The sequence below is a fragment of the Carassius carassius genome, chromosome 43 (assembly GCF_963082965.1).
Source record: "Carassius carassius chromosome 43, fCarCar2.1, whole genome shotgun sequence".
Lineage (NCBI taxonomy): Eukaryota > Metazoa > Chordata > Actinopteri > Cypriniformes > Cyprinidae > Carassius > Carassius carassius.
In genome coordinates, this window is record NC_081797.1 from 10,807,393 (window position 1) to 10,823,063 (window position 15,671).

Genomic DNA, 15,671 nt, shown 5'->3' on the forward strand with positions numbered 1-15,671 from the left:
TTGATAATGATCCTAACATGGAAAGTACGTCTTCAGGAAGCAGAGCTCTGTTGGCCGTCTGCGTTGTCTCATGGGTTTGAATAAATTTGAAAGCAAAACAGTATGTAGCTCATTAGGGGCATGTGAGTGCTCTCATATTTTGGCTTTCATTGTCGTCTTGGGTCTGTGAGTCAGAGTCCTCTTCAGACAAACACACATGTGACATGCACTCACATGAACCTTATATCTATAGCAAGAGCTTCTCCGAAATGTCAGAACAGCATGATGTTTTTGCATTTGCAGGCTGTTTGCATGTGTTCTTCTGAACTCACTGGTTTGGGTTACATGCTGGGTGTCTTGTTTTACATTCGCTCATAGAGCTGGCACTGACAGGCAGACGGCATGCCACAGGCGAGGTCAGAAATGCTAGCCGTCCGGCGTGATGCAACCCTCCCGAGGCTTTCGCATTTTAAAAAGGGAAACAACTTCGTTTTGGATCCTTCCTACTATATTTCTCTTACAAAATGAATCTTTTCTATTTTTCAGCATTTTAAAGAAATGGTTCTCCCTCATGTTGTTCCAAACCTGTGCAACTTTCTTTCTTCTGTGGAGCACTAAAGGAAAAATATTGAATAATGTATTCTCTCAAAGCTATCGCATGACTTTGAAAGACTCGGAATATGGTGCACAAGTCTTATGAACCACCGTTATGATACTTTAATGTAGCTTTTTTGTCATTTCGGAGCTTGACAGACACAGTCCTCATTCTTTTTCATTATAGTAAAAAGATTGGCCAGGGTTTTCTTTAAAAATTTTCACAGAAGAAAGAAAGCCAGGTTTTGGTGGTAAAGAGATATTACTTTGAGTTTCTTTATTTTGTTGACGACTTTAGTACTTAGAGCTTGAAGGGATTTAAAAGTTATTTACTTAGAATTGTGTGTAAGTATATAGCCTACTTTAACTTTACTGAGCACAGCGGGTAAGGATTATATTAATTGATTTTGAAGAGCCTGATGAAATGAGCTTGTACTTTTTCTGGAGTTGATTATATATCATTAGTTCTGTTTGGTGAGTAAAGGACATCCAACTTCTTTGGGAAGAAGAAATATTTTTATTAATCTTTTTTCATACTTTGACTTGGTCTTAAATAGATTTACAAAGTAGTTTGATCATGGTTATTGCATTAAAAACATAATTGCAAGATAATAGTGTTTTTGTCACTGCAGGAGGTTGTGGTGCGAAGCTGTGAAATGTTGCTGTTGTGCTTAATTTTTGTAATGTATTAAATAATTATTTTATGTTCTTTATGTTGACTTATAATTTTGGTGATTAAAGCCCATGCTAGTATGTATATTTGTAATAATTATTATTTTTTATTAATCATTTGTTTACTTTGACTAATGCTTTTAATACTTAACACATTTAGGAATTCAAAATGGTTATTGCATTGAAAAATACAAGATAATTATCAAATAAACTGTGAATGTCTTTTAAATGTTGCTGTTTTGCAGAATTATTCTTTATATATTGAATCAATATTTTCTGTATTATATATTTATTTAATATATTTTTTATTCATAATTTATTAATAGGTGCAAAGTCTAAAAAAATAAGTCTTATAATACGTTATTTTGCACACACACACACACACACACACATATATAAATATATATACATATATATTATTTTAATATTTATCATTATTATTATTTATATCTTTACAATTATTGTTATTAATTATATTGTTATTGTAACAATAATACTTTATAAATAATAATAATTATTATTATCACTTATAATTATTTATAAAGTATTATTGTAATAGATTAAATAGTTGTTGGATAATAATAATAATAAGAAGAACAATAATTATCACTAATTATCACCAATAATTATAATTATTTTTTATTATTACTTCTTGTTATTGTTGTTTAACAACATTATTTTTGAATATAGTACTGAATATAGAATATAGTTGAAAATAGTACTACTAAAAAGAATCATTTGATAATTATATTTTTTTTTTATTATTGATGTTAGGTTTTTTGAAACAAAAGTTTTGAAGAAAAGTGCATGATGATGAAAAAATGTATTTATAAGAAAATATATAAATATAAAGGGTGCAAATTGCATGACGATGGAAAGATGTGTATCTATTTATTCAAAAATAATGATAATAGTGTAAATGTTAAAGGCAACTATGGGGATTTATTATTAGTTTGGTTTGGTCTATTATAATATAATGTGCGATGTGTGCGTTTGAACCTATGAAGTTTTGCTGTTAAAAATTATTATAAACTTTATTTGACTAAAGACAAAAATAGATTAAAAATTTATTTTACAAGATTGACTTAGGCATCCGAAAATAACAAGTTTCCTCTTTTTATTCCATACATAAATGGGAACAAAATGTCAGTAAGGGTGATGATTTAAAAAAGGTGAAAATGAATGGCTGAGTTAATGTATATGCATGTAGTTCCTAACTGTATTTTCATATATTTAGCTTGTTGCTTAGCACTTCTGCAAGTAATTTAGTTATTATGAGAATAAATGCTGATTTCTTCTCTACCCGGAGGCACATTCATTTTCAGCCTGTCATTCTCTTCTGGAGAGCAGTAGGTACATCACAGTAGGAGCTATGAGCAAACTTTAAAGCATTTTTCCTATTGTTCATATCATATGCTGAGAAGATCCATCTTTCAACCTACTTACACTGATCTGTCAGTTTCTGCAGTAATTCATTCTCTGTTTGACTCCCTCCTTTTTTTTTTATCTCGACACAAATCAACAGTGTCAGTGAAACCACCTCGATTTTCGAAGTCATTTGGAGCACAACAGCAGAGAGGACACCTATATAGAGTATTTATTTGCACATCAGCGTGGTCATGTTGAGACTACCTGAATTATACAATTGAAGTGAATTGAACTTCTAAACACAATAATGGAGGCTTTTTGGATCTTAAATACTGTCATTCATCTTGCTGTTTGATTTCTAGCCATTGGCCTGTTTTCTCAATGGCTCAGTTTGAATGTAGGCTACTCTGCTGGATAGAGCTGGAATGAGGCTAAGCTCTAATTTACTGGGGGTGTGATTTTCAAGCCTCGTGACTAGCCTTCGGCTTTGGAAAATAATTGAAAAGTGTAAGCTACAAATACAATGTTAAAGATTAGCTGATTTGTGTATGATTCAGTGATTTTCGGATGTGCCTTTGAAGGACTGGAAGCCTGAAACGGACTTCTTTTTGTGTATGTTTACACGACAGCCCCTTAAAGCCTCCTGGTCTGAAGTTGGTTTCAAACTGTCAGTGTCTGCAGTGGCAAAGATGTATTATTCTCCGCAGGCCAGCTCTTTGCAGTGGCTGTAATTAAATAACCTCTGCTGTTAATTAGCATTCCTTAATTACGCGCATTGGCCTTTCATCATTCTTTGAGCATTGCCAGGGCACTTTCCTTCTGTTCTGCCCGAGTACTTAGCATTCATAGTTCTGCAACCTGTCATATATTCTTAGTATGTGAATTTGATTTTGATTTGCTGCTTAGACAGCTTGATGGAGAGATTGGGTAAGAAGGATTAGCTTTGCATAAGACCTTGATGGGATCGCTGACTTGATGAATGGAAGTTAGAGAAGAAATGGACTCATTATTTTAGTAGTAATAGATTCCAAACTACAGTTGGCTGTCTTTCATTTATGGGATTATACCATTATATCATAATAATGAACAATACCATATTCATATTTCATAGTACACCCAGGTACTTAAAAAGATGTGGGATGGCCATGGCGCATGTCCAAAAAAAAATTGAATAACCATGGTGCATGGTTAAAAACCCATGGTGTTACTATATATATATATATATATATATATATATATATATATATATATATATATATATATATATATATATATATATATATATATTATAGAATTATTAATACTACAATTTTAGTGTTATTGAAAATTAATTTTAAGATTTATATATAATAAAACAATAATTTTAAGATGTTGTATTATTATTGGTGTTTTTTAATCTTTAAAACTATTGTTGTTTTTATTAATTATACTGTTGTTATTGAAAAATTAATAATATTGAAATATTAATAATAGTGATGATAATAATAATAATCATAGTAATTTTCACTGTTTTATTATTTTTTTTATTTTAACTGTTAATATTATTGTTATTTAACAGCAACAACAGCAATAGTAATACTAGAAATAATCATTTATTATTAATAATAATAATAATAATAAAAATAATAATGATAATTATTATTATTATTATTTAGTGCTGTCAAATCAATTAATCACAATTAATTGCATCAAAAATAAAAGTTTGTTTACCTAATATATGTGTGTACTGACTGAGTATATTTATATGTAAATATAAATACACACACATTCATTAATATATAAAAGAAATATATTTAATATACATTTATATTTATGTACTGTATAACATAAATCATATATAAATATGACTATGTATATACATAGTACACATATATTTATTATGTAAACACTTTTATAATGGATGCGATTAATTACAATTAATCAACTTGACAGCACTATTTATTATTGTTGTTAAACAATAATAATATTAGAAGTAATAATAATAACAGTGATAATTATTATTAGTGTTAATTATTGTTATTATATTGTTTATAAATTATATTCAGTGTCTACATGATTTGTTTTCATTAACTCAACATGAGTGAAAATAAGTTTATGTTAAAGATGTGATGACCATGTTTACCCAGAAGCCCTTGAGCCATCACTAACATTGCTGATATTGTTCTTTTCGTCTGAACTTCCAGAGAAACCGTTGAAAGAAGATACAGCTGACCAGACCCTCTCAGACTCTCTTTTTGCACACTGGGGTCATGACCTCGGCCCAGAGAGCCGCAAGGTGGCTCTGAAAAAGTTCCAGTACTACGGTTACAACGGCTACCTCAGCGACAGACTCTCTCTAGACAGAGCCATCCCAGACCTCAGGCCTGACGGGTGAAACAATCACTCACTGCCCACCGCCTTGTCCTCTGCCTCTTATTAGCATATATATACACACACACACACACACATATATATATATATATATATATATATATATATATTGGTTCTTTTACACACATCAATTTTCCTTTATCATCATGGTTACAGTGAACAAAGGAATCACTCAAAAGGAAAATAATATAGGGAAATGTCTTCATAAATCATCAATGTCAATCAGTCTCAGTCATCAGTTGTTTTACCTTTAGATCTATCTATCTATCTACCTACCGTATTTTTCGGACTATAAGTCGCACCTGAGTGTAAGTCGCATCAGTCCACAAATACGTCATGATGAGGAAAAAACATATATAAGTCGCACTGGACTATAATGGCACTTTTCCATTACCAGTACCAGCTCGACTCGACTCGACTCGCCTCGGCTCGGCTCGGCTCGCTTTTCGCTCCGTTTTCCATTGCAGATAGTACCTCCACAATAGTACCTGGTTGTCATAGCGACGCTGCAGGAAACTGCCCTGACGTAATCTTCTACGCGACACACACCCGCTACCCACACACACAGGACAATGGAGGAAATCGAGTGCATGTTGTTTTTGATCCTCGGGATGTGGCTGTTTCTCACAGCAAGAAGACAAACGTTGTTTCAGGAGAGGCTGAGGGCAGCAAAACGAAACACTGCTGAAAAAACTATCTGGATACTATTGCTGGCGCGTGTAATGATGACGCAGTGAATAGTGACGATTCTCTCTGACCAATCAGCAGTCTGCTGTGTTTTCACGTCACATTATTGTATCGCCTCAGCTCGCTTGGAACCTCGCCGGAGGTGGTACGAAAAAAAGTACCTGGAAGCCGGTACAGGTACAACTTTTACACAGTGGAAAACCAAACAGAGCCGAGGCGAGCTGGTACTGTGTAGTGGAAAAGCGCCATAAGTAGCATTTATTTAGAACCAAGCACCAAGAGAAAACATTACCGTCTACAGCCATGAGAGGGCGCTCTATGTCTTCAGTGTAGACTACAGGAGCACTGAGCAGTATAGAGCGCCCTCTCGCGGCTGTAGTAACTGCACAGTAAGTAGCCTACATTCAATACAAACGTAGATGGTACAGACATCAGCATTTAGCTTTTGTTTTTGAATTTTGTTGAAACTACACAGAACTGGCCTTAAATTAAAAGATTAAATGTAACCATGTGAAATTAAAGGCAATAACTGCATAGTTCTACAATCAAACAACAAAATCAACACACATTCAATAAGATGTTTCTTAATCAGCATTCAGTATTTGTTTTAGTTTTAAATTTGGTTTTAAATCAAAAAAGGTCTTTACCAGTGAGACTAAATAAAACTATGCTATATAAATACATTATTCCAAAATGTTAAAATCAAATAATGTTGCTGCGAATAAAACAAAGATGCAAAGTGTTTCATTCGTCCAATTAAAAAAAAAATAGGGTAATGATTCATATCTATATTTTTTTACTTGAGCCAATGAAAAATAAATAACTATTGGCTCAAGTTAAAAATATATAGATGTGAATCATTACCCAAAAATGTTTTAATTGGATGAATGAAACCCTCTTCTCCTTAAGTGTGCTACAGCAGGTGATTTTTAAATCAAATTAAGTCGATGTAATTTTAAGGTAAAATAAAAATAATGATCCTATACAGAACTGACATTTACTTCTGGCTTTTCAAACGTGTATGCAAGTTCTACTTTACAAAAAATTGTAAGTGTAATTGTAAGTGTAATTGCATTTCAGTTTTGTGTCAGTTTAGTCCGTTTCGTTTCTCATCCAACATGTGAGAAGTTGAGCTGAACATCCCTTCACTGTCTCCGCGTGTGCAGGGCACGGACAGGTACAGTACGTTCACGCAGCTTCAGTGAGAAGGAAAGGGGCTCTTATTTGTGTGCCAGTAAACCAACGGCTGTTCGCTTCCTGCTATCTGTACCTCAGACATGTAGCTCTGCACTTCCAGTGCTGAAGGGCTGCCCGTGTCCTGCGCACAGATTTCAAAACACTTCCACACAAGTGACATGATAGCGAATGATTACAATGTAGTCTGTGCACGCAGGCGCACTTCCGGAAAAATCGGCAGAAAAAAGACCAAAACCCGGCCGATTACCGATCGCGTATTTTAAGCAAAAACCGTCCGGTTCCGATTTATGGCCGGTCAACTGGTGCATCCCTTATATATAAATATATATACACACACACATACAGTCATGTGAAAAAGTTAGGATACCCTTGATGTCTTTCTGATTCAGGACATTATAATAAAAAGAAAATCTAGTCGTTGAAAGGTCTTGATGAACAACAACACATATTCCACTGTGCCATTATTTATTTATCAAAAATAAAACCAAAATAGAAAAACCATTTGTGACAAAGTTAGGACACCCAACATAGGAATTAAGAGGATAAGTAGCAGTCATGCACTGCTAATCAAAATCCTTTGATTAACTGATCATCAACAAGTGTGAGCACCTCAATAAAAGAAGATGTTTTGGCAGTTTGCTGGTCTGGAGCCTTCAGGTGTGTTAACACAATGCCAAGGAGTTAAGACATCAGCAATGAGCTTAAAGAAGCAATTGTTGCTGTTATCAATCTGTGAAGGGTGACTTGGCCATTTCCAAACAATTTGACATCCATCATTCTACATTGAGGAAGATTATTCACAAGTGGAAGACATTCAAAACAGACACCAATCCTCCCAGGAGTGGACATCCCAGCAAATTCACCCCAAAATCAGACCGGCAGACAACCCAAGAACTACACCGCAGACCATACGGTGACACTACATGACACTACAATTATAAAAATATGGGATAAGTATGGCACATTCGGAAGGCTTGCCAGAAAAAAGCATCTTCTATCTAAAAAAGCATGGCAGCACGGTTTTGGTTTGCAAAGTTGCATCTAAACAAACCATAAGACTTCTAGAACAATGTCCTTTGAACAGATGAGACCAAGGTGGAGATGTTTGCAGCACGTTTGGTGAAAACCTAACAAGTATGTCAGCACAAACACCTCATACCAAAAGTCTGTGGCTGGTGGAGGGCTGAGGATTATGGGCTTGTTTTGTAGCCACAGGACCTGGGCACCTCACAGTCATTGAGTTGACCATGATCTCCTCTGTTAACCAAAGTCTAGAGATAAAATGTGAGGACATCCTTCCAACGGCTAAAGCTTGGCCAAGATTGGATGATGCAACAGGACAATGATCCCAAGCACACCAGCAAATCTACAACATAACGGCTGAAAAGAAAAGAATAAACTGAAAAGAATAAACTTCAATAAACTGGAGCAACGTTGTAAAGAAGAGTGGGACAAGATTCCTCCAGAATGATGTGAGAGACAGATAAAGTCTAACAGAAAATGATTAAAAAATATTAAATGATTAAAAGTGGATCTGCAGTTGAATCATAGTGTGTCCTAACTTTTTTCATATATGTTTTTTTGAAATTGAAGAAAATTTTTGTTAATTAAATAATAACACCATGTGATATGTAATGTAATGTTTATCTGAGGTAAAATAAAAAGGAATAGGAAAATATTTTATATTAAATAGGAAAATATTTTATATTAATTATAAATATTGGTATAATTTATTTTTGCTTTCTGTACAATGATAGATCAAGAGTTTAGAGTTTTTTTTATTTTATGTCACATCCATGTGGATGCGTATTTATATGAGACTGAGCAATAATAAATTTGGCGCAGACGTAATCTTTCAAAGTGTCAAACTGGAATTAAACGCCTCCGGTTATGTGATTGTTCATACCGCCTATGTAAAATGTTTGTGTGAAATCAAAACAGTCTTGCACTTTCATTTTTAATTAAATATTTAACTCAAAATACATAACCACCTCTTTTTTGGCTCTTCCAACTGAAATTTATTTCCAGTCGCAAGTGTTTCCACTGTGATTAAAGGCAGAACTCAAGAAAATAAAAATATTTGAGATATTTAATCTTGAAAAGACATCTTTTCCAGGTGTGTGATCCTGTATTTATGCAGGTGCAGAAACATCTCGTACCCCTCCAGTCTACCACAAGTCAGCATCATCTTCATCTTTGTGAACGAGGCGCTGTCGGTCATCTTGCGTTCCGTTCATTCGGCGATCCATCGAACGCCCTCCCACTTACTGAAGGAGATTGTCCTTGTGGATGACAACAGCAACAACGGTGAGGGCTTGTTTTTGCCCCAGCACTGATATTTTGATTTGCTGGGGGCATACAGGGACTCCATCAGTGGGGATTGACTCTTGAATGACAGATTATGATGCATAATGCATATTTTTGAGGTGTGTAACATGATAACACTAGGGGATTATGGGCAGCCAATGTACATGTATATTCCCATATGCGGAACTAAATGTTTTATGCTTTGGCATCAGAAGAGAGTCATTTTTCTTAAAAACATTCTGGTCTAGAAGGAGTCAGTTTAATCAAGCCAATTCTTTTTCTGAAGAGAAATTCACTACCATTTTGCATATTATCTGTCCTAAATGGTATCTGGTATCTGAAAAATCAGTGTCTGAAAGGTGCCCAGATGGAGTAATGTTTCTTGTAGATGTTTGACATGTGCATGCATATATTCTGCTTTGGGTAATATTTACATTTGTACAAATACTTTCTATTCTTTATATTAGTCCAAGCATTACCTGGCAATAAAGTAAAATTAATATAAATAGATAAATGAATTAATAATTGTGCCATTAGTACATACAGTGTATCATGTACAGTACAGTATAACTGGGTTTATTAGCTTAATCCACAGCTTCCTTTCTTTAAAATTCATTTATGTTTATTTCTAAGTTCTCTTTTTACATATTGTCATGTCCATAAGGAGTTTCTTGTCACCTGTTGAATTTAACTTGAACATTTGAAATTTTTATACAAAATTTGAATTTAATTACAGTACATTTTTCTGTTCACATTAATTGTAGTAGTAGTAGAAAAGGATGTACATTTTTTTTTTACAAAATATTTAAAATATATTCATAAATAATTGTTGATAATATTATTATTGTAATAATATTGTAATAATATATTAATAATTAATACTATTAAATATAACTTATATATCATATTTATATAATCATTAAGGTAAATATGTAAAATAAGATTTTAAAGATTTTAGTAATTATTTTTGTTAATATTAATATTTTACAGATAATATTTTAATGTTATGCAATGATAAATATATAAGATACACTTAATGTAAGAAAGGTAATAAAAAAAGAATTAAACAAATATGAATAATAATACATAAAAGTTGTTTGTAATATTATTAATATACTTATTAGTATTTATTATACTTTATATATAATAGCAAGTATTTAACACACTGTCAGTAATGAATATAGTTTATAATATAAATATATTTAATTTAATGTGATTGTAATATTTTTTAATTATTATATAATATCAAATATAAAATACACTGTCAATGCAATAAAAATGATAAATTAAGAATAAATGTTTTAAAACAACAAGTAATGTATAGTAATATTCTGCTTAAAGGGGTCATATGATGCTGCTAAAAACACCATAATTTTGTATATTTGGTGTAATGAAATGTGTTTATGCAGGTTAAGGTAAAAAAAAAACACATTATTTTCCATATAATGCACATTATTGTTTCTCCACTTTGCCCCTCCTTCTGAAACGCATGGATTTTTGAACGGCTCATCGTTCTGAAAAAGCGAGATGTGGTCTGATTGGCCAGCTATCCAGTGCATTGTGATTGGCCGAATGCCTCAATTGTGTGACAGAAATGTTACGCACCTTAACATATGTCGTCTCCAGCTGCTCTACTCATGCACATACCATCATCGGTTCACTTTTAGCAGTTTAATCAATGTACTGTTAGGAGTAAATTAATAACTCAGGATATTGGTTTATTTCACCTCAGAGGAAGTATAAGGCACATTTATAAACCGAATAACTTAAGTAATTTGTGGATTAGTGTGTACTGGACATGCAAAACATTTTAAACGATTCAGTTCGATTATTAAATTAAATTATTTAAATATAAATAATGTACCTACAGGCTATGAGTCAGAAGAGTCAGAGTCAGAAGCGCCAGACTGTCCTTGCAATGTTTGGACTGCCCAACTTTATAGAAACAGTCGTTGTGCCACAGATGCATTGCAGGCTACTGGTTTAGGAAACAGTCCTCATCCTCCATAAAATGCGCAGCACACATCTGAATATTTGGGTCGGACTGTTCTGGAACAGTGTCGTAAATACAACTTAAGCACTGATTTCTAGTCATGTCCTCTTTTGGAAGGCCAAACAAAGTAGTTTCTCTTTCACAGCGAAACACACAGCGACTCCACAACATGGCAGCAGGGGCAACAGAGAGAATAAAAGTTACGCCTTCTTTCTTTGCGTGAACATTTGGGCGGCGTTATGCTAATCTTCCCACATAGTGACATAGACATCATGGGGCATGTTTAAAAAAGGCGTTTTAGGGGGGAGTGGTTGACGCTTAACTTTTATAAAGAATATCTTTTTGGATTTGAGACTTTAGTCTTTGTAACTTTACAGATCTTCTTTATGCACCAAGAGCTTGTAACATTGAAATCGCATCATATTACCCCTTTAATATTTTATTAATATATTAAATTATAAAATAAGTATTATACACTTTTACTTAAACTTAAAACCAATAAATAAATATTTTAAAGATTAGTAATTTAATAGTGTCCTTCGGTTTCATAACAAAACTGACTAAAGTAAGACAGATATTTAAATATAGTGTCATTATTTTTTTATAAATAGGTCTTTATACACTGAAATATAATAAGATATTGTGTCCCTGCTCGGGGATATACGCATTTGTTGGTCCTTGACACCAAAATGTTTGAAAAACCCCTGTGTAGACTGGGCTTAAGACTGACTACTTTCTGAAGATAACTACAGGCTCTGTGCAGTAAAGTACACTACTGAGCCGGGTTCATCTCAGGCCGATCAGAAGCAAAAGCTTTTATTTGCTCTCAGTCACCTCTAGAGTATTTGGTTTTTCCAGAAAAATGACTTCACAGCGGTTATGCTACAGTGACCTTTTACTCAGCATTTGTGGGATATAGTAAGTGGGCAGGGCGGTTAACATGAGGTGCAGAGGTTTGGACGTTTCATTCTCCCACAGATTGACAGTGGCCCCACCTCACACCATCTGGTTGCTATGGTGCGACAGGATGATGGCTCTCTCCCTAATAAAAACAAACAGCAGAGGAGACAGATGGGAGGGGAGTAATCACTAGTAGACAGCGGTAGAGGCTCCAAATATCACAGACCGCTGGCAAATATTAGTGTCTGATGTTCTCAGCGTTTCAGTTCATGTTAGTAATTCCCTGAGAGGTCGAAGGGGGAGGCTATATTAACGAATTTTGATTAGAATGTAATAAAAGTCAGGTACACGTGTCACTAGGGTCACCCGCTTCATTTCTGGTGAGTACTGAAACTTTCTCACCAGGCCAGCAGGGTGATTAAGCAAACAGCAGGTATCAGGTTTGAATTTTATATTGCATGAAGAGACTCTTTTCAGTTAATCCCTCTTTCGTTCACTTCATTCAAAGCTGAACTGTCAGAAAACCTGCAGAGGTTTGTGGACGAGACCAACCAGCAGCGGCCCGACTTCATTAAAGTGGTTCGACATAACAAGCAAGAGGGTTTGATTCGTTCTCGGGTCAGCGGCTGGAGGGCTGCAACCGCTCCCGTCGTGGCCCTGTTTGATGCCCATGTGGAGTTCAGCGTCGGATGGTCAGTGACCCTTGAATTTTAAGTCATTTTGCTGCCAGTACTAGTAAAAGTGCTAGAAGGTTTTTACTTCTGTAAAGTTTTGATGCTTTTAAAATATTATGCTTATTATATATAATTAATAAAATGTATAAAGTATTTGCATCAAAATGCTATAATTGGTCTGTTATAGTGTATAGTGTAAGACTTATAAATATACTTTCTGATTTACAGTTGACCATTTGCAAAGAGCTTGATTGACAGGTGATCTGACCAATCATAATGCCGAATCCACCATCTTGTCCATCAGCTACGGCTGGAAGCTAACAATAAATATTTTTTTTAACCTATTAGATAGTGTTTTATTAATGTCTACTCCTACCCCAACCCTAAACAATCATGCAAAAACAGTAATTATTGTTTTACACCATGACAAAAAATGTGCATGTCCAGGAGCCACAGCAATTTCCCAACCACTGTCTGTTGGTGTGTTATCACTTTCCTCTTTGCTCTGTGATGTGTTTTTCACTATGTGAGAAAATGATGCGTAGTGTGAGAGTGGCATTGTTTGTCGGATAGAGCAACTGTAACTAAGGAGATTACAGTATATAGGGTCAATTACAGTATATAGTCAGAGTAAAATCTCTATATTCACAATTTACATTTATGTATTCAAACTTACAACTATAATTTTGCATTTAATTATTTTTATTCAGACTTTTAATTATATATTCAGATTAACTGCTGTATATTCAGACTATATTGCAACTACATATATTCATGAGTTGCTTTTATATATTCAGTTTTTTTTGTCTATATATTCAGGGTTGTATGTATATATATTGCAACTTTCATGTATATATTCAGAATTATTAGTGCATATTTAAAATTTACATTTATATATTCAGACTTAAAACTATATATTCAGATTTAAAGGGACAATAAGTAACTTTTTAGGCATTTTATTATCTAAAATCAATATTTTTATTCATAAATATGTCCACAAGGGTGTACAAATACCTATGCCAATGTTTAAACTAATCCTCGTAAATGAAGAATTTATTATCTTTATATACATGGGACGGGTAGGTCGACGGAGGCTTCCGTGTAGTTCCGCCATCTTGCAAAACTATAATAGCAGAGAGGGACAAAAAGTACTAAGCCAACGCGTTTCCACAACGCGTTTTCGGTCAGAGCCAGAAACGCAGGTGCAGAGCAGTGAGAGGCGCTTGAAACTGCACCGGCAAGTTTAAAAGTCTGGATTGCATTCTTATTATGGACCATAGATATGCCGCGCCACAGGAGAAGAAAACATCGTCGCCAAAACGAAGTGCTATTAGAAGACATCCTGTCAAAGCTTTTTGGTACATATCGCCTACCGTAGATGCAACGCGCATTTGAAAAAGCGAGGCGCTGGAGAGCAAAATTAGTTTGAATGCAAAATACAATTTCACCACTAGATGGGAGTAATTCCTACTTAGAGTCCCTTTAATTCTATATATTCATTATTTACATTTTTATATTACAATTTGTATCTGTATATACAAATTTCTATTCATATTTGGATTTACATTTATACAGCCAGATTTATAACTATGTATTCTGATTTATATTTATATATTCTGATTAATAAATATATATTCTGAGTTACTTCTATATGTTCAGAATTCTAACTATATATTCGGTTTTACCTCTGAATATACTGATTAACTTCTATGTATTCAGAATTTTAACTATATATTTTGATTTACCTCTGAAAATTCTTATTTACTTCTATATATTCAGAATTATAACTATATTCTGATTTACCTCTGAATATTCTGATTTACTTCTATATATTCAAAATTATAATTATATTCTGATTTACCTCTGAATATTCTGACTTATAAATATATATTCTGATTTACCTCTATATGTTCAAAATTATAACTATATATTCTGATTAACCTCTGAATATTCTGATTTACTTCTATGTATTCAAAATTATAATTATATTCTGATTTACCTCTGAATATTCTGACTTATAAATATATATTCTGATTTACCTCTATATGTTCAGAATTATAACTATATATTCAGTTTTACCTCTGAATATTTTGATTAACTTCTATATTCAAAATGATAACTTTATATTTTGATTTACCTCTGAATATTCTTATTTACTTCTATATATTCAGAATTATAACTATATTCTGATTTACCTCTGAATATTCTGATTTACTTATATATATTCAGAATTATAATTATATTCTGATTTACCTCTGAATATTATGACTTATAAATACATATTCTGATTTACCTCTATATGTTCAGAATTATAACAATATGTTCAGTTTTACCTCTGAATATTCTGATTTACTTCTATATTCAAAATAATAACTATATATTTTGATTTACCTCTGAATATTCTGATTTACTTCTATGTATTCAGAATTATAATTATATTCTGATTTACCTCTGAATATTCTGACTTATATATATTCTGATTTACCTCTATATGTTCAGAATTATAACTATATATTCAGTTTTACCTCTGAATATTCTGATTTACTACTATGTATTCACAATTATAATTATATTCTGATTTACCTCTGAATATTCTGACTTATAAATATATATTCTGATTTACCTCTATATGTTCAGAATATAACTATATATTCAGTTTTACCTCTGAATATTCTGATTAATTTCTATATTCAAAATTATAACTATATATTTTGATTTACCTCTGAATATTCTTATTTACTTCTATATATTCGGAATTATAACTATATTCTGATTTACCTCTGAATATTCTGATTTACTTCTATATATTCAGAATTATAATTATATTCTGATTTACCTCTGAATATGCTGATGTATTTGTTTAGAATTATAACTATATATTCTGATTTACCTCTATATATTCTGATTTATAAATATATATTCTGATTTAC

The 15,671-nt window shown here is 32.9% G+C and overlaps 1 protein-coding gene across 2 annotated transcripts in view; it reads left to right on the forward strand.

Annotated features, from left to right (window-relative positions):
• The window catches only part of LOC132124745 (polypeptide N-acetylgalactosaminyltransferase 18-like), a 60,431-nt gene that overhangs the window by 16,878 nt on the left and 27,882 nt on the right, over nt 1-15,671 (forward strand). Inside the window, exons 2-4 of one of the 2 annotated variants that reach the window (XM_059535902.1) lie at nt 4,787-4,983; nt 8,984-9,174; nt 12,576-12,759. In XM_059535902.1, the coding sequence (XP_059391885.1) occupies nt 4,787-4,983; nt 8,984-9,174; nt 12,576-12,759 (572 nt within the window). The remainder of the gene's footprint in view (nt 1-4,786; nt 4,984-8,983; nt 9,175-12,575; nt 12,760-15,671) is intronic. The other variant, XM_059535903.1, reaches the window with a different exon arrangement.